We start from the raw sequence: 24,911 nt of genomic DNA on the forward strand, positions 1-24,911 counted from the left end.
CGTCGGTTGTGTCCTAGACAACCATAACGATGCTCGTTTATCATAGACATCATTTGTTTTTAGATGAAATCAAGCATCTCGAAAAAAGACACTGACCTTGTTAAGTTCATCCAACTATTCTATGACTTGACTATATTGTTATTTATTATCCTCCAATGGGTACATGGAATTGAAAATTCTCCCAATATTGGAGTTGCGATTGTGTAATAATTTTTCGGAAAAGTAACATGGCCTCCACAACAAACGTTATATGCTGCTCAAAATCTTTTTATAGGGGGGCATAACCGGCTTTGTTGAAAATGGACGTTCATCGTTTCTTGTTGTGCATTGCATATCTCTGCATTATCCATACGAGATGTAATTATCTTATTGTACATATCATAATAAATGGTACTTATAATTTACATATTCTTTCTAATTACATCAACTAAGGGTCCCAAAAGATGTTTTTCTATACCTTAAACTCTAATCTTGATCATTCTTGAACGATGTAGCGGAATGGAATGCAAACAGAAAATGTTTGTTGTGTTCAAAGTGATATTCTCTGCTTGAGATTCGAACAAAAAATAAGCGACAAGAAGTGCAGTGCTTAGTGAATCGAAACAAACAACACACTAACGTTTATTGACCTAGTTCGGCCCTTAATCGGCCTACATCTGGGGGGTACCAACCTAGGGCGATTCCACTATGACTAAGGCAGGAACAAGATACGAAACTCCTTACACAAACTCCAAAAATCTCTAGCCACAAACACTCAACTAAAATGCAATGGTTTCCGTACTGCATGCAAGTGCACCTTCCCTCTCAAAGGTAAGTGTGCAAGACCGCAACCTCCGTTGGCTTATGCTCCGAGATGGGACGAGAGTGTAGGCAGCTTCATCCTTTCCTTATTCAACTCTCCTTGGAATCTCCTTTGCACCAAACAAACACTCGGCAGTTTGTCGACACAACAGACAACAGTGATCCCTTCACGATATGATTTTTTGTTTCGAATCTCCAACAACTTCGACTAGGTTTAGTCCCAAGTGATAGATAAAATCTTCCCATAAGTTTTTTACTCAAAACATAGCCTAACCTCACAATGAAAATCCCTCAAAATAAAGGAGTATATACCCCCTCAATAAGAAGTATGACTCTATCTATTACACCATGGGATTTTAGCCTTTCATAAGAAAATACTAATGAGAAGAAATTCTCTAAGTTTCTAGTTCTAAGCTCACAAAACACACTTCTAAGTTTCTCTCTCAATGAATGATGAAAAGCTTGAAAAACAACAAACCTAGGACATATGTATATATAGAATATACAGCCCTTCCTTTGGCCAATAAAAAATCAACACAACAAGCTTCTAATAGGTCAAATAAATTTGTAAATATTCAAAGATATATATCTAACGATAAAGGATGAAATTTGACATGTCTCTGTCCTTCTAAATGTCCTAGGAAGGGATGATAGTCAAATAGATACCTCTTTTGGAATGGGAGTGAGAGACTTTTCTTCATCCATATTTGACTTCCTAATTGCATACAACCTCGTGAGAAATTTTTATTTTGTCTTTCGTTAAAGTAGGACAATGATATACACATTTTGTCTTATTTTGAAGCTCTTTTAATGTCCAAAACATCAGGCCTCGAACCATGAACTCGAGCAAGGTTGGAATCTTGCAGACAACTGATTGATCGTTTGATCGGTCTGCGGATCCTAAAAGAGACTGAGTGTCACTTCTCTTTTCTTCATCTCTTTTTTACTTTCCAAATCAATGCTAGCACAATTTCTCTTGTACTTTTTGCCTTTAAAAAATGGAGAATCTGAATTGTCTTTTTATCTCCCCAAAAGACTTTTTTTAGCTCAGAAAATATGTGGCAAAATATTTCACATCAGCAGCCAGCGTGGACAGCTTAACAGTCACATATGCACTAATTGGTTGTCTGAACATTTTTTGAATCCCCGATACATCAAACAAAAACCAACAATCTTCCCCTTTTGGGTTGATGTATCCCACATCGAGATGAAGAAAATGTAAGTTGATCCGCATGGACCAACAACAGACAAACCCGAAAAGGTTTGCTACATCATGGCTCATTTTTCATTGTCTCCCTCGACATCTGTTTCTCCCCCAAGACAACACGTCATGAAGCTTCTCTTCCTAGACAGCACGTCATGGCTCCTTCAGCTCCTTCCTCATTCTCCCCCTTGGGAGACATCTGCCAAAAAGTTTGAGTTCATGCACGATCAGTTCTGGAGGCTTAAACAGCCTCGACATCAATTTCACAACCCTCAATGTCATCCACACCAGGTTTAAACGATGCAATTTTAGGGATTGGATCAGTGCCTCATTTTTGTTTTCAATCCTTCAAGACAAATAATATAACATCGTCATCCGGTTCATCACTAGACTGCACTGCAGGACAGGGTTCTCATATGAATTCTCTAGGCCATCAAATAAATTTTCTTCTACTAGCTCATCTTGGTTCTCCACTTTGGATTTGGGAAGAAAAATATCAGCATCATTAATACCATCATCAGTAATGGTGTTTCTTCCATCATCATCCGTATTTTCTCCATGTGGATTAATCTTTTTATAATTCTTGTGGGTACTTTCAGTTACAATAGTATCAAGATCAACAACAACAGGGGATGATTATGAATAAGTAATAGAGACAATAATTTCTCATTCTCCAACAAAGGCAATGGCATCGGATTACTTAGTCTCCATGGCAGCATATTCATCAACAATTTGGATATCCACAAAGTATTTCGGTAGCACAGAGATTTATCCAAAGAAAAATGATCATTTTTCTCCTTTTCATATTTTTCATTCTTCTTTGATTTTTCTCTCCATATTTTTCCCCAAAAATCAACAAGTAAATCTTATGCATATACTATTCATCAAATTAATTCAATGCATGATATGGAGAGTGGAAAGATTATGGACCTTTTAGTGATTAGTACATATACCCAAAGTTCTTTTCAACGCTTCAAACCGGTCCAAATAAAAAGCCTTGGTGAGGAAATCAGCTTGCTGCATGATCATCGCCTTAATTCGAGCAACGGAGGCAAAAGTCTCATCATAATCGAGTCCTTCAAGCTGAGAGTACCCCTAAGCGACCATCCTCACCTTGTTTCTCATGATATTACCCACCTCATTAGTTTTATTTTGCAAGATCCACTTGGTACCAATGACAATAACATTTGATGGTGGTCGAACCAACTCCTACATTTTTTCTTCAAACTGAAGTACTTTCTCCTGCATGGCTGAGATCCAGTATACATCTTCAAGTGCCTCATCAATGTTTCTGGGCTCTATTTTTTAAATGAAGCAATTCATTCCAACAACATCTCGAAAGTTTATTGTCCTTCCTCGTGTCATCCTGTCTCTTTAAGAATCTTCAATAATAGCATCAGTGGAATGATACTTGCTAATTCATGGTCTCCTTCTTACTTCAAATGTTGGTTCACCCTCATCGTCGGATGGTTATTTCTAGCAAGTTTGATCAACCCCTGGATCACACTCAGTTTCAACTGTTGTTTCTTTTGATTTTTGATCTTTCTTTTCAACATGTACTTCAATATCAGAATCATTGTCTTCTTAATCCTCCAGATCATCATCAAATTGAACGTTTGAGGACTCCATCACCTTTTTTATTTTTAAATTGGAAACACGATAAGCCTTTCTATTCATGGAATAGCCCATAAAGATGCATTCTTTTGCCTTTGCTGCAAATTTTCTAACTGGTTGTCTGTCCTTCAAGATGTGGCACTTGCATCCGAAAGTGTGAAAGTAGTGAATGGTAGGCTTTCTTCCTTCACATATCTCATAAGGGGGTGGAATGAGTGTGTGGCCTTAAGTAGATTCAGTTGATGATATAACAGGTTGTATTCATAGCTTCGGTCCACAAGTTTCTTAAGATAGATTTGGCATGCATCATAGTTCTAGCCATCTCTTGGAGTGTTCTATTCTTCCTTTCCACCACACCATTTTGTCGTGGTGTCTTTGGAGCTGATAACTCGTGAAAGACCCCATACTTTCTACAATAAGCATAAAAAATTGATTCTCAAATTCCCTGCCATGATCGCTCCTTATCATTTCTACCACAAATTGTATTTCATTTGAAATCTGGTTGCACAGCTCCAACGAATGCTTCGAAGGTGTCACTATTTTCTCTAAGAAAGTTTACCTAAGTGAATCTAGATAAATCATCAACAACAACAAGAATGTACTTCTTTCCATAAATGCTTTCTACTTTTGTTGGCCCTATCAAGTCCATGTGCAGGAGTTCCAAGCATCTGTCTGTAGCACGTCGTTCAGTCAATCTATAAAATCCCCTATTTTTCTTTCCTACGCAACAGTCTACACAAGATAGCTTTTCTTCTTTGAATAATTTAGGCAGTCCTCAAGCAGCTCCCTTCTTGCTCAATCAAATAAGATTTTGCACATTGACATGCCCAAGTCTCGAATGCCAAATATATAACTCTTCCTTCATGGTCATTAATGCAACTTCGCCACCTTCTTTTCAAGATGTAGCAGTTGTCGTTTGACCGAGATCCAACCATAATCTGTCGATTTCCATCATAAACTTTGCAAGAATTTTTTGTAAAGTTCACCTTAAGACCTTCATCACAGAGCTGGTTGATACTAATAAGATTGGTGTTGAGATTTTCCACCAAGAAAACTTTTGACAAGTTGGGCAATCCATCAACTTGTAAAGCACCATATCCAGTAATCTTTCCCTTGACTCCATCTCCATAAATCACATGTTCACGGTCAGCTTTCTGGAAATCAAAGAAAAATCTATTTGATTTGTTATGTGCCTCGAGCATCCACTGTTCAAATACCAAGTCTTTCATCCATCGATGCGAGTGGAGGATAATGCAACGTTGCATGCATTTGTAAACAATTTTTGGCTTCCATTCGAATCTAATGTTTATCCTATTTTTCATCTCATTTGAAAGCCAAAAAATCTTTGTTCCTCTAAATAAGTCATGAATGACTCGTCCACACTGATCAGCCTTGTGTCCATCGATTCCACAATACATGCAGTTCACAGGCTGTCTGTACGTCTTCCCAACTACCTCATGCATTCCATTTCTTTGTCTTTGCCTGTTGGGAATCTGTTGCTATTATGTATTGGTTGAATCTTCCAATAAGCCACCTGTCGCAAAAATAGTTTAATTGCTTCCAGTACCGTGTTTGTATCCAAGCCCATGACGATCACCGAATGGTTTGCTGATGGAAATAACCTCATTGAGCTTCTCTTTTCCTTTCCTTATGCAAATATTTTCTTCAAGAAGTTTTGCATTTGACACTTTCAGAGCAACAGTTTTTGCAGAGGCATCTCTAATCTGGTGATTCAAGATTGCATTTTCATCGACAAGTCTATCACATTCACTCCTCAAGATATGATTTTCGTCAATGAGAGCATTGTTCCATGCATTCAGTTCATCAGCACGATCCTTCAGTATTTCATTAATGGAGATCAAAATTTTCTACTTTTTCACTAGTTCTTTGTATTTCTCAACAATTTCGTCGCAATCCATCTCAAGAATAGTATTTGAATCAACCTCATATTTGATTTCTTCATTTCCTTTCAAGGTGAAAGCTACAACTTCCTCTTCATCACCACTAGTGGCTTGTGATTCAGATTCATCATCATCTTCTTCAACACTTGGAGTTATGCTCATAGTTTTGTTTTCATTCCTTAACGACGTAGGACATTCAGACATCAAATGCCCAAATCCATTGCATCTGTAGCATATCACATCGTCTGAAATGTTTGGACCTTGGGGGAATTGAAAATTTCTTTTCTGCTTTGGTTTGAAAGCAACTTTTTTGCTCTAAATGTTTTGCTTTTTCTCATTCTACGACGGTCGTCTGTTGATTGTTCGGATCTTCTTCTCATTACTAATTTGTCCAGTTTTCTATTTCAATTGTCTTGCCCTATGTCGTTGTAGAATTTTCGAAATTTTCTTGGAAAGGAATGAAACATCATCTCCATCTACTTCATCAGCACCAATATCCTCAACAGTAAGAGCAACCCCTTTGCTTGGCTTTATCTTTAAATGGTTCAGCTCATAGTTTTGAATAATTTCAATCAAAGTATCAAATGACATTGTTTTGATTTTCTTCATCTCTTTGAGAGTGGCTACCTTCGGTGCAAAAGTCTTTGTGATTGTCCTTAGCATCTTATTCACGAGCTTTCTTTCTTCATAAACCAAACAGAGCATGTGTGTTTGATTGACGATATCCTTAAACCGATTGCTACAGCCGAAGATCGTCTCATCTTCTTTCATCTTCAGACTATCGAACTGACTTTCCACCATTTGCAACTTTGTGGCTCGCACATTATCAGACCCTTCAAAAGTAACCAAAAAAACATCCCAAACAGCTTTTTCAGTTGTGCATGTCGAGATGATTCTGAAAAGAAATTCATCCACTCCATTGAAAATGGCGTTCAAAGTTCTAGAGTTGGAATTGCTCATCTCTTTTTCTTTAGTTGTGTATTCAGTTTTTGGCTTTAGAACAAACGGAGCCGGTGCACTTCCATTTGGAGTTTCAATAGCCTCAACTAGCTTCATGGGCGATGTCTATCCAAATTCAACTTAATCCCAACCTTCATCAGTGATGGACATAATGAACATATTCATTTTTCTCTTCCAATAAATGTAGTTTGATCCATCGAGTAGTGGTGGTCTCGACGTCGAGCTTCCGTTCTTCGACATCTTGAGTGGATCTCTCTTCGTTAATCTTTTGAAAAGTTGGCTCTAATACCGATTGATGGTCCAACAAGATTTATTTCTACACCTTAAACTCCAATCCTGATCACTTTTTAATGATGCAGCGAAATGAAATGCAAACTGAAAATTTTTGTTGTGTTCAAAGTGATTTTTTTTCTTGATATTCGAATAATAAACAAACAACAAGAAGTGCAGTGCAGAGTGAATCGAAACAAACAAAAAACCAGCATTTTTTGACCCATTTCGGCCCTCAACCAACCTACGTCTGAGGGATACCAACCCAGAGCAATTCCACTATAAGTAAGGCAGGAACAAGATACAAAACTCCTCACATGAATTTCACGAATCTCTAGCCACAAACACTAAACTAAAATGCATTGGTTTTCCTACCACATGTAAGTGCACCTTCCTTCGCAAAGGCAAGTGTGCAAGGCCGCAACTTCAACTCCCCTTGGAATCACCTTTGCACCAAACAAATACTTGGCAATTTGTCAACATAGCATAAAACAATGATCACTTCAGGATATTATTTTTTGTTTCGAATCTCCCGCAACTTCGACCAGGTTCAAACCCAAATGATAGATAAAATCTTCCCAGATTTTTTTACTCAAAACATGGGTTAACCTCACAACGAAGATCCCTCAAAATAAAAGAGTACATTTACCCCTAAAAAAAAAATATGACTCAACTTATTACACCATGGAATTTTAGCTTTTCATAAGGAAATACTGATGATAAAAAAATTCTCTAAGTTTCTAGCTCTAAGCTCACAAAACTCACTCTTAATTTCTATCTCAATGAATGATGAAAAGCTTGAAGAAAAAAAACCTAGAAAGTATGTATATATAGAATATACAGCTCTTCATTTGACCAATAAAAAATCAACACAACAAGATTCCAATGGGTCAAACAAATTTGGACATATTCAAAGATATATCTGACCATAAGGGATAAAATTTGACATGTCTATGTCCTCATAAATGTCCTAGGAAGAGATGATAGTCAAATATATACCTCATTTGGAATTGAAGTGAGAGACTTTTTCTTCATCCATATTTAACTTCCTAATTGCATGTAACCTCGTGAGAAATTTTTATTTTTTCTTTTGTTGAATTAGGACAATGAGATACACATTTTGTTTATCTTGAAGCTCTTTCAATGTCCAAAACATCAAGTCTCAAACCATGAACTTGAGCAGGGTTGCAGTCTTACAGACAACTGATTGGTCATTTGATTGGTCTGCAGATCCTAAAAGGGACTGACTGTCACTTTTCTTTTCTTTATCTCTTTTTTACTTTTCAAATCAATGCTAGCACAATTTCTCTTGTACTTTTTGCCTTTAAAAAATTCAGAATTTGAATCGTCTTTAATCTCCCCAAAAGAATTTTTCCAACTCAGAAAATATGTGGTAAAACATTCCACATCCACAGCCAACGTAGAAAGTTTAGCAGCCACACATGTACCAGTTGGTTTTCTGAATAGTTTGCGGATCCCAGATATATCAAACAAAATTTTATACCAACATCGACCATCAACGTGAAGAATATACATTAACCTCCAGCAAAACTATTCTCAATTTTCATAATTTTCGGTATACACCGATGCATAGCTATAATATTTAACATTATCCAATATACATGCACATGAAATAAATTTCAAAGTTCCTAGATTAGTAGTCATAGTATATATCAACAAAACCATAATATTTTGAAATAAATGTGTCCCATCTAGAAAAAGTAAAAGTCTAGAATCTCTAAGAAATTCAATCTTGCTTGCACAAAACATACATATAGACATTTAAAACGTCGTGTTTCTATTTCCACTTCACAATTCACTATTATGTCTCTATTAAAAAAATATATATACAATATCTTCAAGAACCAAACAAAAGTATTGATCGATTACAAAATTTATTTTCAAGAATACAATTACTTATAATATCAAATAATGATGAAAATAATTAATCATACCTGAGTTCCCATCTACGTCTTCAACTGAACGTGGGTGGAACATTAACAAGCTCTAACAGCACCACCCTAATCAACCAACAATATTATTGCACCAAAAGAACATCAGAAATCGAACCTTCACCTTACCTATTTCTATCTTGCGTGAAATAAACCTAAAGATTGTGTTTTAGATTCTGAAACCACCACAGATTTTCCATCATTCACATAATCGAATGATTGCGAGTGATGTAGAGGAAGATATTTTGTTTACCACATTCAATGGGTGAGGTAATTAAGGAGTTCTCTTGCTTTCTTAGACCTTTGTAATTTGTTTTTTTCTACTTCGTGGCTATTATGTCAGATTTTATATGATGTTTACAATGCAAGCGATGATTCATTTGTATTCCCTCTGCATTCATTTAATTTCTTCAACATATCGTAGGCTTTGGAAAATGCGAATGTCTAACTTGTGTGAATCTCTATATATGCCATATTGTTCAAATTCCTACAATTAGGGATTGAGTTTTGGATTTAGGGTTTATATGCTGATGGTTGCAATTCGACTTCAGTTTCATCCTCCCTTCCATTCGATCCCGTCAAGGTTTTCGGGAACATCTGAGGTCTCTCTCTGTTCATGTCAAATAGTTCACTACAGTAATTCTTCTTTCCCAGGTCTCGGATTATATTTTGTTCTTACATATATATATATCCTATGCAACTTCATGCATGGTGTACTGTTTTGTTGTTCCACTAGATTTCATTAGCCTGTCGCAATATAATTGTTCATTCTATTATTATTTTCTAGAGCAATTAAGAAACTGCATGCTAATAATGTCATGTGTGCACTGATTCTATTAGGATATTATTTCTAAGAGAAATGTCTGCCCTGCCCTGCCCTAACATCAAAATCTGCATATTTAAAACATACCATATATATGTGAGGAGGATTTGTATAATAGTTGTCTTGCATCTATCTTTGGTGTCGTCACTAGATCATTGATCTCTACAACTACTACAACACAGCGCTATATATATATATATATATGTATGTATGTACGTAAAATGATGGAACCAATTTACGTGTGGGATCGATCTGATCTGATGAGTAGCGTAGCGCATGTTAATGTTAATGTTAATGCTATAACTCTTCAGTAGCCACAGCTTGAGCTCCTCCTCGTTGATTGTAGTTTCTCTCTCGCTTTCCTGGCTTTCGACTGCGCCTGCGCTTTAGCTCTCATTTCTTCATAGTACTGCCACAAACAAGTTGAGACAACCTCGCCATTATCATTAGCTACCTCTCTAAATTTAGAATTTTCAGTAGCTAAATGTGGCTGCTGCTGCTATCTTATAATGTAATGTAATGTACCTGCTGCTTTCTTTTCCTCTCAGATTCGGCCTGTCGGATTTGATTTGATCAGTCCATGGAAACAAACAAAGGTTGTCAGCCGGATAGGATAGCGTTATTTAGAAGATTAGATGGCCCTTTTTGATGCACGGAATGAATGCTTACCAGAGCTTGTTTTAGGTGTGCATTTTCTTCCCTTAATTGGTTTAATTCTGCTTCGAGTTCCACTGTGTAAGCCTGCCAGAGAATAGAATAAAATAGAAAAAGATGAAATTAAACTAGCTAGACATTAATTTAATTTATAAATGTGGAACGAGGTTGAGGTTGAGGTTGCATTGTTATTACCTGCTTCCGGGCCCTGGATCGAGCAGCCGACTCTCTGTTCTTGATCATCCTTCGTTGTCTTCTTTCGACAACCTTCTCCACCGGCCCATCCACGAGCCTCTTCCTCCCAGTCCCACCCCTCGCTGAGTCCATTCCCATTCCCATTCCGTACTGGCCTTCTTCGTCTCCCACCGGACTCCCCGGTGACCCTATCCCTATCCCTATCCCTCCTCCTCCTCCTCCTCCTCCTCCAGTTCCATTCCCCATTTTGGTTCCTCCGATGTAGCCACCGCCGGCGGGAACATTGACGGCTGCTGCCATAACTGGCCTGGCTGCAATGAAATTAGGCGCCGCCATTACCGCCTGGTTGCTGCTTTGGAAAATCCCATATTGTTCGGACACTAGTGTTGCAGCCGGCGCCCTCACAACACCCGCCCGGACCAAGAAATCCTCCAGCGTCATCTCCCCAAATGTCGGCTGTTTCTGAGGATTATGAATCCGACCGTTACTGGCACTGCGCTGGCGCTCCTTCTGGATCTCCGACCAAACTTCCTCGACCGTTTTCCGACACAGCGGCTCCGGGATGCTGAAGGAGCCCTGCCTCGGAATGCTCGCCTGCTGTGCGATCCCCTTACCGTTGGGGAATTGTAATTGCAATTGCAGTGCGTATGAGGAGGAGGAGGAGGAGGAACCATTGTAGTAATTACTATTATTGTTGTTGTTCGTGTCGAGGGCATGGGCATGGGCGTGATTTTGATTTTGATTTTGATTTTGGTTTTGATTCTGATTCTGATTCTCTTCGGCAGTCCATATGCTGTTGAGGAATTCGTCCATGTTCATGGAGCCGAAGCTCTTGCCATTTTCGGACAGTGTGTTCTGGAATTCGTCGAGGGTGAGGGAGTAGATGGACAGCTGTCTCCCGATGGACCGTACGGTCTGGTCCGGCGGCTCTCTTGCTGTTGCTGCTGACCGAACCTCTCCTTGGGGGTGGGAGGTCATATTGTTGTCTGAATGATCTGGATCTGTAGCAGCAGCTACCATTCTTCAATCTCGTACTTGAACTCTTTATGTATAAATATTTATTTTTACTCACATATGTAGATAAGATAGAGGCGGAGATCACTGTTCTAATCAAATTGCGGGAGTAGAGGAGGCAGGGGAAGGGCTTGAATTTCCTCAACTACTAACTATTTATTAGTAATAATAATAATAATAATGTTAATAATATTATTGCTGTTGGAATTAATCAATTAAGTAAGTAATTAATATGCATGAAGGGGGCACGTGTCGGGAGACGAGTCCCCATTACAGTGCCAGACATCTCTATAGTTTACACGTGTCATGCTGCGGCGTGTCGCCGTAAACTCATGTGTGGAACGACTGTCAATTTATTACTCTGATTTATGTATTATGTATGTCAGTCTGGTGAGGTTTTTCCTCATCGGTGGGCAAAGCATTTTCTTTTTCGTAAATGACTTTATTTGATTCATTAATTTGGATAATAATATTTTTATTTATTCATTTTAAGTAATTAAAGTTTATAATGATTTCATATTAAATAAAAAATTATTAATAATGTTGACTATTTATTATTGGAAAATGGTCCTGTTCGAATTTCCTCCAACATTCAATTTCTCTGAACGAATGCACAATGTATTATGAACCATATAATAAAATAACATATAGTGTGTTTACTTGTCATATTTGGATTTTGGGTTTTCAAAAATTCTGAATTAAAATAATTATTTGAAGTGATATAATTATGTATTGATATAATGTTTTAAATATAAAAGTTAATTTTAATATAATATAATAAATAAAAAATAATGTATTTATATAATATTTTGGATGTAAAATTTAATTTTAATGTAATATAATAAATAAAAAATAAATATTTAATTTAATATTTTTAGAAAAAAAAATATAAATAAAATATAAAATTAATTCTGATAAGTAAACACATCAGAAGTTAATATTTGACAAATTGTTTGTAATAACAATTTAGTATTTCAGTAATAAATATTAATGCATATAAAATAACTTTCAATAAAATCGCTATTTTTTATTACAAATTTTTATTTATTCCCTAAATATAAATATCTTCTTCTTTACTTCTTATTTTTATAAATTTTTTTCTTACTCCATACATATTTCAAAGACCATAATACCCTTATTTATTTTATTCACTTTTTTCATCATTCTTTCCAATTTTATAAAATTGCTTAAATTTTATCTTCAACTTCTATGATAAAGAAAATAAAAATAATTAATAAAAAAATCAATCATCATAAACGAAAAAATATCACCGACAACGAAAACAACAACTAGGACGACCACAATATTTGATAATGAAAATTCTCATAAACCTATAGTATGTAATATCTAAATTATACAAATATGTTTATTTATAAATCATTGTGTTAGATTTTTTAACTTAATTGTTAATTATTATTATTATTTTTTTGGGGTTATGTTGTAAATTACTAAATTTTATAACAATATAATTTTTGTCTATTTAATTTATTGAGAGTGTTGTTGTATTTTATTTGGTAACGGTATTTGTGATAGTTAATTTATAATATTTTATTCAAAAGGTTCAATTCTTTTTTAAAACAAAAAAATATTTTTCTTATATGGAAAATATAAACGCTATCATAACTTCATTTTAATTCAATAAAATTCACCGTTGCGGTGGTATTTTTTTTAAACTCGACCTTTATAATTTTATGTGCATTTATTATCAATATAAACTTACAAATTTTAATTAATCTATTTAGTTTATGGAACAATAGTAAAATATAAGAATCAAACTATCAATAATTTATTTGAAGTAAAAAATATTTGGTGTTCAATTTTGAAAGCACTGCTCACACTAAATCAACATATTGAATTCAAATATGAAAATCATTTTTAAAAAATAATTGATACACTTAAATCGCAACGCAGTGTTTATAAAAAAAAAAAAATAGGGTAAACTTATTTTTTAATTTCATATCTGAATCATTTATCATTTTAGGACTTTAAATAAATTCAATTTGAAAATAGTCCCGCAAGTAAAAAAATTTCGCTAAAACAATCCTCCGGCGCCGAACTCGCCACGCTGGCCCGTCGTTGCTAAGACGCTAATGTGGCTGACCATGTCATTGCCACATAGATGTCAAGTCAGCAACACGTGAAAAATTGATGTAAGACAAAAAAATAAAAAAAAATAGATATTTTAAATATGTTCTATAAGTAATTGTTGTTTTACAATAAAATATTAACATTGAATTCGAAAAGCATAAAACTTTATTTTGAAAAGTATGTTTTTCTAATATGAAAAGTATAAACGAGATCATAAAAGTAACGAGTATTCAACAATAAAGTATTAAAAGTAAATTCAAAAAGTATAGAATTTTGTTTTAAAAAGTATTTATTTTTTCACATATGAAAAGTAACTATGACACCATAACTTCTTTAGGCTCGATGCAATTTATCATTGCAATGATATATTTTTACGATACAACCCATATAATTTTATTTATGTTTATTGTCGATGTTGCTTACAAATTTTTATTCATCAATTGAGGTTTTATTATACAATAGTTCTAATATAAGAATCAATTAAAAATATCTTTGAAGTAAAAAAAAAATGTGTTGTTGGGAATTTTGGCCGTTCGAGGCTTAACCCGATAAGTCCTTCGATAAATAATTAGTTGGTCTACTCCGTAGTCCGACCCACCGGATTGGCCCAACCCTTTAATCCTAACCTAATCCATTTACTCAAACCCACCTTACCCTAAACACAATTTGTTAGGTTATTGATTTTGTTATAACCATGAGTGAGTTTGTTAGGATGATTTAGTTTTGATAGATATAAAAGAATGTGAGACTGGGGTTTTAGGAGTGAGGTTTATGAAATCATCACTCTATCCAACCATGGGAATCAGAGAGAGAGGGTGAGAGCCGTGAGGGAGAGGGAGAGGGAGAGAAAACGATAGGTTCCGGCGAGTGATTCCGGTGAGAGTCGAACCTTTTCCGATGGGCGATTCCTGTGGCGTCGAGGTTTAGAGTGGCGCGCCGACCTCCACCTTGAGGCGTGGTTACCTCGGGCCATTCTCGCACATGAACCTGAGCCTTAGTTCGCCGTCCCTTCACCGGTGACATAAACCAAGAAAGTTCGAAGAAGATTCGGCCTGTTCGATATTGTTTCGGACAAGATCGGTGTAAAATTGGGAGTATTCGGAGGAAGCCTTGCTGCCGGTTCAAGTTCATTGAAATAGATCGGAGAAGAAGACAGACGCCGGAGTTTACCTGCTACTTTCTGGAGGATTTGACAAAGGAAGCAGTGGTTGGAAGAGAAGAAGCCGCCGTCGCCAACCGTCGCTCTCCGTCGTTGTTCGTCCCTTGGCTGTTTGAGAGTCGATCTGTTCTGGTCCACCTCTGCCCAACCGCGCTGTGTTGGAGCAGCTGCTGTTCATCGCTGCTAGTCCCCCGCCGTCGACAGCCGTCGTGAGCCGAAGTCGTTGATCGATATAGAATAAATCAGAAATGGATTTCCATTTGGTGTTCTTAGTTGAAGACACAGGAAAGTGGTTTGAGCTAATATCAATTGAATATTGGGCCGTGTCTGCTTTTTATTCTATTTTCTTAAATATTCAGATTATGCATTTTATTAATTAATGTGTTTAATTTCATTTCGATTCGATATTGGTTTTATTCGAATTCACTTCTGCTAATTCATTGTCGTATTTTTGTATACGTGGTTTGTTCGATAAATCCAAAGGATCTGGGAATAAATTCACAACATGTGTGGAATTCAATCTTGAAAGCATTGTCCGACAATAAGTCACTTGATTTGATACAATAACGAGTAATTATTATTATTTTTTTTTTATAAATAACAACAATACTTAAATTACAATACAGACTATTTATAACAAAATATTGGTCTCGACCAACTAAAATTCATATAAGAAAAAAAAATTATTTCAAACACTATAAAAATATTGATTGTTCAATAATAAATTATTAAAATAAATTCAAAAAGTACAAAACATTGTTTTAAAAAGTATATTTTTCTCATAAGTATGACACCATAACGTCTTTCTTTATGCTCGATGCAATTCACCATTCGATGGTATTTTTTTTTTACACAACCCATATAATTTTATTTGTGTTTTTTGTCTATGTTGCTTACAAACTTTCATTCATCAATCGAGGTTTCTTGTACAATAGTAGAAAATAAAAATCAAGTAAACACTAGTATCTTTGAAGTACAAAATGTGTGGCGTTCAATTTTGAAAGCATCTTCTGACAATAATTCACTTGATTTGATACAATATAAGTAAAGTTATTAGAAATAACAACGCAATACTTAAATTGCATTACAAAACATCTATAAAAAATATTTTCTCGACTAACTAAAATTCATGTAAGGCGAATAATATTTATTTCAAACACCTGACAAAAGTATTGGTTGCTCAACAATAAAGTATAAAAAATAAATTAAAAAAGTACAAAATTTTGTATTAAAAAGTATGTTTTTCTCGTGTTAAAGTACAAATGACACAATAACCTCATTTCGACTCGATGCAATTCACTGTTGTGATGATATATATTTCCGACATAATATTTGTAAGTTTATTTGTGTTTATTCTCAATATAAATTTACAAATTTTAGTTTATCCATATGTGCTTATGGCACAACAGATGTGGTAATAAATTTTGAAATCATCGTTCGACAATAAATCATTTGATTCGATACAATGCTGATAAAAATTCTTAAAAAATAAATGCAATACTTGAATCATAATGTAAAATATTTATAAAAACTATTTGTTTCGAATGACTACAGTTTGTATAAGACAAAAATAGGTATCTCAAATACCCTATAGAAGTACTGACTGCTCTACAATAAAGTATTAAAAATAAATTTGAAAGTACAAACAACACCATAACCTCATTTCGATTTTATATTTTTTTTTCGACATAACTCTGTAAGTTTATTTATGCTTATAAAAAATGCAAATATAACTAATACTCTCAAAACTAAAATTAATTTTTTACCTAGATGTCAAACATAAATCAACATAGTCACTTGGGTGTTGGTTCGATTTCGATGTGTGATGTTTGTGGGCAACCGTAGTCATGGTGGTTTGTGTTGGTGTTGGTGCTTGCATCGATAGTCGAGGTAGATTTGTTATTGGATGTCAATTGAAATTGATGATAAATCAGTTGGAAGAAAAATTTTCAATTGTTACACTTGTAATTCAATTTTCATTGGTGAAAATAAAATAAAATAAAATAAACAGTTTTTATTATCTATTGTGGAATATATATATAAAAAAAAATTGAATTGGAGCAGAAGAATTATTTGAACAAATAAAGTAATTTTAGGGGTTCATACGAGAGTATTGTAATCAAGCAAATAAAAAGATATATAAATAGCATAATAGAAATTTTTGAAGTTAAATTTACAAATAGGGAATAATTAGGAATGAGTAGGGAGTTACTATGAATAAAATTGTATATAGGGACTGAAAAAGAAAATATATTGTGATTTAGAGATTTTAGAAGAATTAACCATAAAATAATAAATGATACAAGGTGTTTGTGTCTATCAAATAAAAAGAGGCCAATTACCAAAATCCGCATTATTATTGCGGGCATAATCATAAAAACAATGGTTAAAAAGGTTGATCTAATTCGTTTATAAATACCTATTTTTCAAATGTATCAATTTAAAAGTATGTTCACTGTCACTAAATTACAAAAACTCAAGCCACCAAATAATTTCTAAAGCACATAACCCTTCCAAAGAATACTATTGTCTATGAGCTAGTTGACATTTCCGGTTGGTTTTCCGATTTCTAATTCTTCTGGTTGACTTTTGACAAGTGTAAACGTTTAAATACTCTTCAAAATATAAAGAATTAGTGACAAATTTGAGAGCACCGAATGCACGTTTTTTTCATTAGATTACTACTATTAACTACACATTCTTACCAATTTTAAATTTTGTATCTCAAACTCTTACTCATTCAATTTTAGAGTGATTATGTTAAACAACAAAATTAATTATTTTTGCACCCAAATGGAATAGTGTATTTTTTGGACATTCCATTCATCCAATTGATTACTTCATTTATGGTTTTTTTGTTTTTTTGTTTTTTTGTTTTTATTGCGCAAATTTATACAAGACAATATAGACATTGCAACCAATCTGCAGCTTTTGTATTTTTTGCACCAATGGGATACTCTGCACACTTTTGTTGTTTTTATGTAAAACTGACAACACAGAGTGTAACATAAAAAAAACAACAATACAAGACATAGATCCAATACACAAGTAGACCTGCATACAAAGCAAACAAGGAATGATTATGTATACACCTAACTTGAAGATCCATTTTTTTTTATTGTTAAAATTATATTGTATAAACAACTTATTATAACAAAAATACTTATACTAAAATATTAATATTTTTGGATCAGTCAATCATTAAAACAAAATTTATTATATGACAATTTTGTGATTGTATCCATAAAAAAAAAATAATAAAAAAATATATATTTTATAAAAAGTTGTCTCATATAAAATACTACTAGAATTTCAAAGTATATAATTATTATTAATAAAATATTTATCAATGCCATAATATTAATCAAACGTCACCATATGCACATAATCGCAATTTACAAAACACATTGTGAGCATTCAACCAATATTATGTATTAGCATTAAAAGAATATATCACTCCACCAATATGATTGTGAATGGAAATTCTCCTAAGTTATTTTGGCATATGAACTAATGGTGTCTTAATTTATTACGGTGCAAAGGGAAATTAATGTGGTATCTTTTATTCTAGGAATGTGAGTGATTTACTCAACCGGATAGGGTTGAAAATTGGTGATGAGTGATTCAGAGATCATACTTTAGAGAGAAGAATATTGAGTGAAGCTCTCATCCATCCATCTATATCGATTCTCCTTAGTTTGAATGAGTTTTTGACAGAAAAATTCGCCGGAGAGGTCGACGTGATCGGAATTAAAGGAGTTCCAACCGGAGAGGATGATCAAACTCTGAGCGGCTCTGCTATATGGTCGTTTTCAGTACGCGTTTGTGACAACGTGAACCTTTTGAGGTATTTTCCAAGGTAGACCATGATAGGAGTTTGAGTTGAAGGAGTTGTGATTGTTTATACTCTGTAATCAGCACTGATTAGTAGAACGTCTCATGGATTGGAATCCCCCGGATGTAGATTGGTTGATAATCGAACCGGGTCAACAAACACCTTGTCTTATTGTTTTTTATGTTCTGCATTGTTTTTCGTTGTTGAAACGTAGTTATAACTGTGAACCGCCCACGCTTCGGGAATTGGCCCTTTAAAGTGTTCGAATGTGTTTTGTTCGATAAATCACTTCCCCAACATCTGGTATCAGAGCAGTGTTCTCTAATTCGTTGAGTAGATCTTGTCACAGTTGCAGATATGAGTAAGGAAGGACGCTCAACATCAAGACCTCCATTGTTCGATGGGACAAATTACCAAAGTTGGAAGAACAAAATGGAAGCCTTTCTGATGCTTCAAGGTGAAGATGTTTCTGATGCTGTTGAGTGTGTATGGTCTCATCCTATGAAAACCATCCAAGATGAAGATGGTGTTACTACTCTTGTGAAGAAACCGAAGAGAGAATGGACGTTGAATGAAAAAGCTGCTGGAATAGCAAACTCAAAGGCGATCTTTTCGATCTTCAACGCTGTGGATGAAACTCAGGCGAAGCTGATATCCAATTGCAAGGTTGCTAAGGAAGATTGGGACATTCTGGAAAATGCATTCGAAGGTTCAACGCATGTCCGAGAATCTAAACTAGATCATGTTGAGACATTGTTCGAAGGAATGAAGATGAATGAAGACGAAACAATCGTTGTTTACTACTATAATCGCTTTATGGATGTTGTCAATCAAGCAGAAGCTCTTGGAATGCACTTTGAAGAAAACAGGCTGGTGAGGAAGATGCTTAAAAGTCTCACAAAAAATTTGAGGCCAAAGGTGATTATGCTCGATGAACCACCAAAGCTGAAAAATATGACATTGGATGAATTATATGGTACATTGGTGAGCTATGAAATGAATTATCTTGAAAATGGAACTCCAAAAAGTATGGCCTTAAGTGTGGAAGACATGGAGCTGATCGAATCTGATGAGGAAATGGCATTTTTGAGTCAAAAACTTTCAAGGATGATTAGTGAGAAACGTGCAGCAAAAATGAAATATGATAAGCTTCAGAATCGTAGTGGTTATCAGGGTGTGAGTACTTCTAGCTCACAACGGAAATACTCAGAACAGAAACCATCATTACAGTAAGCCAAAAGAGAAGTTTGATGGTGGATTCAAGAAGAAGTTCATTGTGTCCCCTAAACCTGAATCTGTCAAAGAGCCAACATACTATGGATGTGGAGGAATCGGTCACATCAAGTTTGAATGTCCGACAGTGAAGAAAATGGGGAAAAAAGCATATCAAACAACATGGAGTGACAATGATGAAGAGGAAACTGTCTGTGTCGAGGAACAAGCTGAAGATGATGAAGTTGTGGCTTTCATGGGTGGAGTTGAAGAAAACAGTAAAGATAAAGATGTCTCTGTTACAGAAACTACTGAAGAGTTGAGAGAATTGGATGCAGATAAGTTGATTGAAGCCTATAAGGAGATGGTGTTAGAGTAAAAGAAATATGTGGTGAAGAACAAAGAGCTACTTGATACCATCTATCGATTGGAAGCTCAGAATGATAAATTAGAAGATGAGATCGAAGTTCCGAAGAAGGATATTGCTACTAAATCAACTGAATCAGATGCTTTGAGGAATGAAAATCTGAGGCTAAAAGATGAGAATGATCGTCTTCGAAAGGGAAAGGAGAAATTAGATGAAGTACTTTCGATTGGAAAACCTTTTGGTGATCACAAAGGAATTGGGTTTTGTGAGTCCTCACACAGCAAACCCACTACATTTGTCCGGAGTGGTCTACTAGATGTTGTCAAAATTCCAGAGAACAAATCAGTTCCGATGGTGAAGCAGAATTTGAAGAAGAACAAAAACAGAGATTGGAATGAAAATCGCAGGACACAGGGTGTTAGACAAATGTCATCACGACGTAATGACTGCGAATACTGCAGATGTCCTGGACATACAGTTGAAAAATGTTTCAGATTGGCGAAGGACATTATGAATAGCAGAAATATTCAATAGCCTACTGAAGAACTCAAACAAAATGTTAAAGTCAGATTGGTGTGGATGCCCAAGAAAAATCAAAAGGCAAACATTCTTACAAAGGCGTCGGATGCCAATCGGTTTAAAAAGTTTGGACGTCAATTGGGTATGCATTCGTACCCTACTTGATTTTTCATGCATTGGTGCTTAATAAATTCTCCAATATATTTATGGTGTTTGGAATATTTTTGGGGAATATTGGAGAATGAAAATAATTTGAAAAAGATTGTTGATGTTGTTGCGGGAGGAATTGCTGTTGATGTTGCGAAGTTGTTACTACAACAAAACTAATGCCGAATCAAACGAAGTTGTTGTTGTTGTTCATGTTGGTGTTGCTGCCTATGTTGATATGGATGTTGCTGTTGCAACTATTTCTGAGCAAAGTGAGGATGTTTTTTAAGGTCTATGTTCTTTTTGTTAAATGCTCCCACGAAGGGGGAGTAATGCAGGAAAGAGGAAATCATTTTTTCAAGGGGAGCTGTTAAAGCTTTGTTCGCTGCTGTCTACCTTGCTGTGATTATCGATTTTATCCGCTCCTGCTATTTTCGTTGGAAGTCCGAAGTAATTACAACCGTATCAATGTGAAGACTGTACGTAGCCTTTTTATATTTGTTGGCATGTAATAGTTGGACTCACTCTTGGATGATTGAGTGCGTGAGTAGGTTAATTCCTGCAATTTTATTCGTGGTTTCATATGCCAAAAAGGGGGAGAATGTGAATGGAAATTCCGCTAAGTCATTTTGGCATATGAACTAATGGTGTCTTAATTTATACAGCAAAGACTTTTCAAAAGACAAAAGACATATTTGAGGAAAGATCAAAACATGGAAACTCACTCCTTCCATTACGGTGCAAAGAGAAATTAGTGTGGAATCTTTTATTCCAGGAATCTGAGTGATTTACTCAACCGGATAGGGTTGAAGATTGGTGATAAGTAATTCGAAAATCATACTTTAGAGAGAAGAATATTGAGTGAAGCTCTCATCCGTCTATCCATATCGATTCTCCTTAGTTTGAATGAGTTTTTGACAGAAAAAAAAAAAAATTCGCCGCAGAAGTCGACGTGATCGGAGTTAAAGGAGTTCCAACCGGACAGGATGATCAAACTCTGAGCGGCTCTGCTATATGGTCGTTGTCAGTACGCGTTTGTGACAATGTGAACCTTTGGAGGTATTTTCCAAAGTAGACCATGATAGGAGTTTGAGTTGAAGGAGTTGTGATTTTTTATACTCTGTAATCAACACTGATTAGTATAATGTCTCATGGATTGGAATCCCCCGGATGTAGATTGGTTGATAATCGAACCGAGTCAACAAACACCTTGTCTTATTGTTTTTTATGTTCTGCATTGGTTTTCGTTGTTGAAACGTAGTTATAACTGTGAACTGTCTACGCTTCGGAAGTTAACCCTTTAAAGTGTTCGAATGTGTTTTGTTCGATAAATCACTTCCCTACAATGATTACCTTAGTAACAATTGTATTGTGTAAACAAATTTGACGTAGTAAAAAAAAAAAAATCAACTTTAAAGAAAAATTAAAAATCATTAAAATATTAAAATATTTATATATTTATATTAATTTTTTTTTTAATAACTGAAACATATATTGTTTCATCCAAAAAGATATTACATAAAATATTAATAAATAAATAAGTATAAAATATATTTATATATTTCAAATCAAATTAAATCATGTATAAAAAAAGAAGAAATATAATGAGAAGAAGAAAGAGAAAAAAATATAAAGCAGATGGGATAATTAAAATAAAAAATTATTTTATCAAAATTAAAGTACATTATAATTAAGAAGAATTGTTGAAATAAAAAAAAAAGAGATAAAAAAAAAACAAAAAAAAATAGATATTTGATGATATTTTAATATATATATATATATTATAAATAACATATAAATATAAAATTTATAGTTTAGCAATATATGTATGAATTTATCCATTCAAATATATATTTATAAAATAATAATAATAATAATAAATAAATAAATAAATAAATAAATAAATATATACTCTCTCGTCTTGTTTTTAAAGGGATTCTTTGGGTTTTGTAGTTAATTAAAAAATAATTGTATTTTATTAATTAGTGAAAATGTGTAAAATATTTTGATATTTTTGTCATTTAGCTTTATGTACAAAGTAATTGTACATTAATGATATATTTGTAATTTAAATGAAAGTTAAAGAATATTTTGGTAGTGTATGATTACTTTTACTAAAAATAAAAATGATATTTTTTAATAAGACCGAAGAAAATGATAAAAAAGATAGTTTGAATTGGGACGGAAGGAGTATATATATTAATAATTTTTTATATTTTAGTTTATTGATTAAATTTATTTATGCAATAAATTTTGAAATTATATACTTTATTTTATGAAAAAAATATATCTATAAAGGCAAGTTTATTTTCGTAACTTTTTTTTCCATCCAAAATATATCATCTCCAGATTAAATGATATCCCAATATTTTGGAATTCCAACGAAATGAAAGTAGTCAGAATATGATCAAAAATTCAATACAAATATTGCCGGAAAAGAAAAAGAGAAGAAGAAGAAAGCAACAGAGAAAGAATGAATGTTTGTGGTGTGTATGAAATTGGTGCACAAAGAGCCTTTTTATAGACATTCTAATTAAAAGTGTCATCAAATTCGTCATTTATATTAACGTTAATTTGTCGATAAAACCCGAAGTCTTTAATATCTAGTATCTTTCACCATAAATTTCAAAATTTATTTCATTCATCCAAATCAATGTAAATAAAAAATACAAAAAAAATAGGAAAAATTTTATTATATAACATTATCAAAATTTATAAAATTCAAAATTTCATAAATAAATTCCAAAATAAACTTATCTAAAAGTAAAGTCAATCAATAATTAATTAAGAAGAATTAAACTAAAAAAAATAGAACTGAATTTAGAAATGAAAAAAAAAATTAAAAAATAAACAAAAACACATAAATACTCTCCTTCATATAGATATAATATAGATAATAATAGTATTAAATATATTATATATAAAATTTTATAATTATAATTTAAATTACATTCTATATTTAATTGTAATAACTAAACATTTAATCCAATAATATTACAAAATTTAAAAACTTTTGACTTATATTTTTTTTTATATAAAATATAATTAATAATTATTTTTATCTAAACATATTAAAATAAATACATAAAAAATTGTAAAAATTCTCTTAAAAATTATATAATAATATATATAATCATAATATAATAGTTATATATAAAAAATTACTTTATAATAATTATATGATTTTTATATAAATATATATGTATAATAGAATATATATTTTTAATGTAAATTAATATATTTTAAAACTAAAATAAATTATTTAATTTTAAAAAAAAACAATTGTTATATATTATACCATAGTTTTAATAGTTTTATCGATTTTCTTTTATTTTCAAAATATTTATTAATTGTATTAATTATAATATTATTAAGTAGGTTAATTATAATTTATTAATTGTGAGTATTTAATTTAACTTTATTTTATTTAAAAAACTAAAAAAGAGAAAATATAACTATAATTGATGTATTTTATATAATAATAATAAATTTTAAATTTTAATAAATAAATTTATTAATTAACAATTTCATTAATTATCAAATATAACCGTATAATATTTATAGTATGCTATTAACTGTATAAATTAATATATTTATTTTTATTAAAAAAAAAAAAGTTTATATTGGATTCCATCCATCTCAAATATATAATATATAGATAAGAAGAGACCAATTACCAACATTCACCTATTATTATTGGCATAACTATAAAAACGACTATTCAAAAGATTGATCCAATTCGTATAACAATTTAGAAGTTTGTTCACTATCACTAAGTTACGAAACCTCAAACCACTAAACAACTTCTAAAACACATAACCCTCCAAAAAAATAACATTGTCTATGAGCTAGTTGATATCTCCGGTTGCTTCTTTCATTCTTCTGGTTGATTTTTGGCAAGTATATACGTTTAAATATTATTCAAAATATGAAGAATTAGTGACACAAAGTTGAGAGCACCGAATGCGCGTTCTTTCATTAGATTTCTACTGTTAACTACATATTCTTACTGATTCTATATTTTAGGTTGTTGATCATTCAACTTTAGAGTTGATTATGTAAAAAAACACAATTAATTATTTGTACACTGAAATAGAATATAATAATTTTTAAACATTTTATTCATCAAACTGATTACTCCTTTTATGTTTCTTGCACAGATTCATACAAGACAATATAGACATTGCAGCCAATCT

General features: G+C 33.1%; 1 protein-coding gene across 2 annotated transcripts; it reads right to left on the bottom strand.

The window, feature by feature from the left end:
- Nucleotides 1-9,503: 9,503 nt before the first annotated feature.
- Nucleotides 9,504-11,536, bottom strand: LOC127250779 (protein ABSCISIC ACID-INSENSITIVE 5-like). 2 transcript variants are annotated; one of them, XM_051274199.1, is made up of 4 exons: nucleotides 10,375-11,536; nucleotides 10,195-10,266; nucleotides 10,051-10,103; nucleotides 9,504-9,934 (listed from the first exon to the last, which is right to left on the bottom strand). In XM_051274199.1, the coding sequence occupies exons 1-4, from the start codon at nucleotides 11,392-11,394 to the stop codon at nucleotides 9,919-9,921; spliced, it is 1,161 nt and encodes a 386-aa protein (XP_051130156.1). In that variant the 5' UTR covers nucleotides 11,395-11,536; the 3' UTR covers nucleotides 9,504-9,918. The 2 variants fall into 2 exon arrangements, with proteins under 2 accessions (XP_051130156.1, XP_051130155.1); XM_051274198.1 differs by having other exon boundaries at nucleotides 10,051-10,080; nucleotides 10,375-11,535.
- Between the last annotated feature and the right edge of the window lie 13,375 nt (nucleotides 11,537-24,911).

The sequence above is a fragment of the Andrographis paniculata genome, unplaced genomic scaffold (assembly GCF_009805555.1).
Source record: "Andrographis paniculata isolate CXL003 unplaced genomic scaffold, ASM980555v1 Contig38END, whole genome shotgun sequence".
NCBI classification, from domain to species: domain Eukaryota; kingdom Viridiplantae; phylum Streptophyta; class Magnoliopsida; order Lamiales; family Acanthaceae; genus Andrographis; species Andrographis paniculata.

Coding starts and splice junctions, on each gene's coding strand:
- LOC127250779 (XM_051274198.1), bottom strand. CDS start 11,394: ATGGTAGCTGCTGCTACAGATCCAGATCATTCAGACAACAATATGACC. Junction 10,267..10,374: donor GATCCAGGGCCCGGAAGCAG/GTAATAACAATG, acceptor ATTCTCTGGCAG/GCTTACACAGTGGAACTCGA. Junction 10,081..10,194: donor CACACCTAAAACAAGCTCTG/GTAAGCATTCAT, acceptor CAAATCCGACAG/GCCGAATCTGAGAGGAAAAG.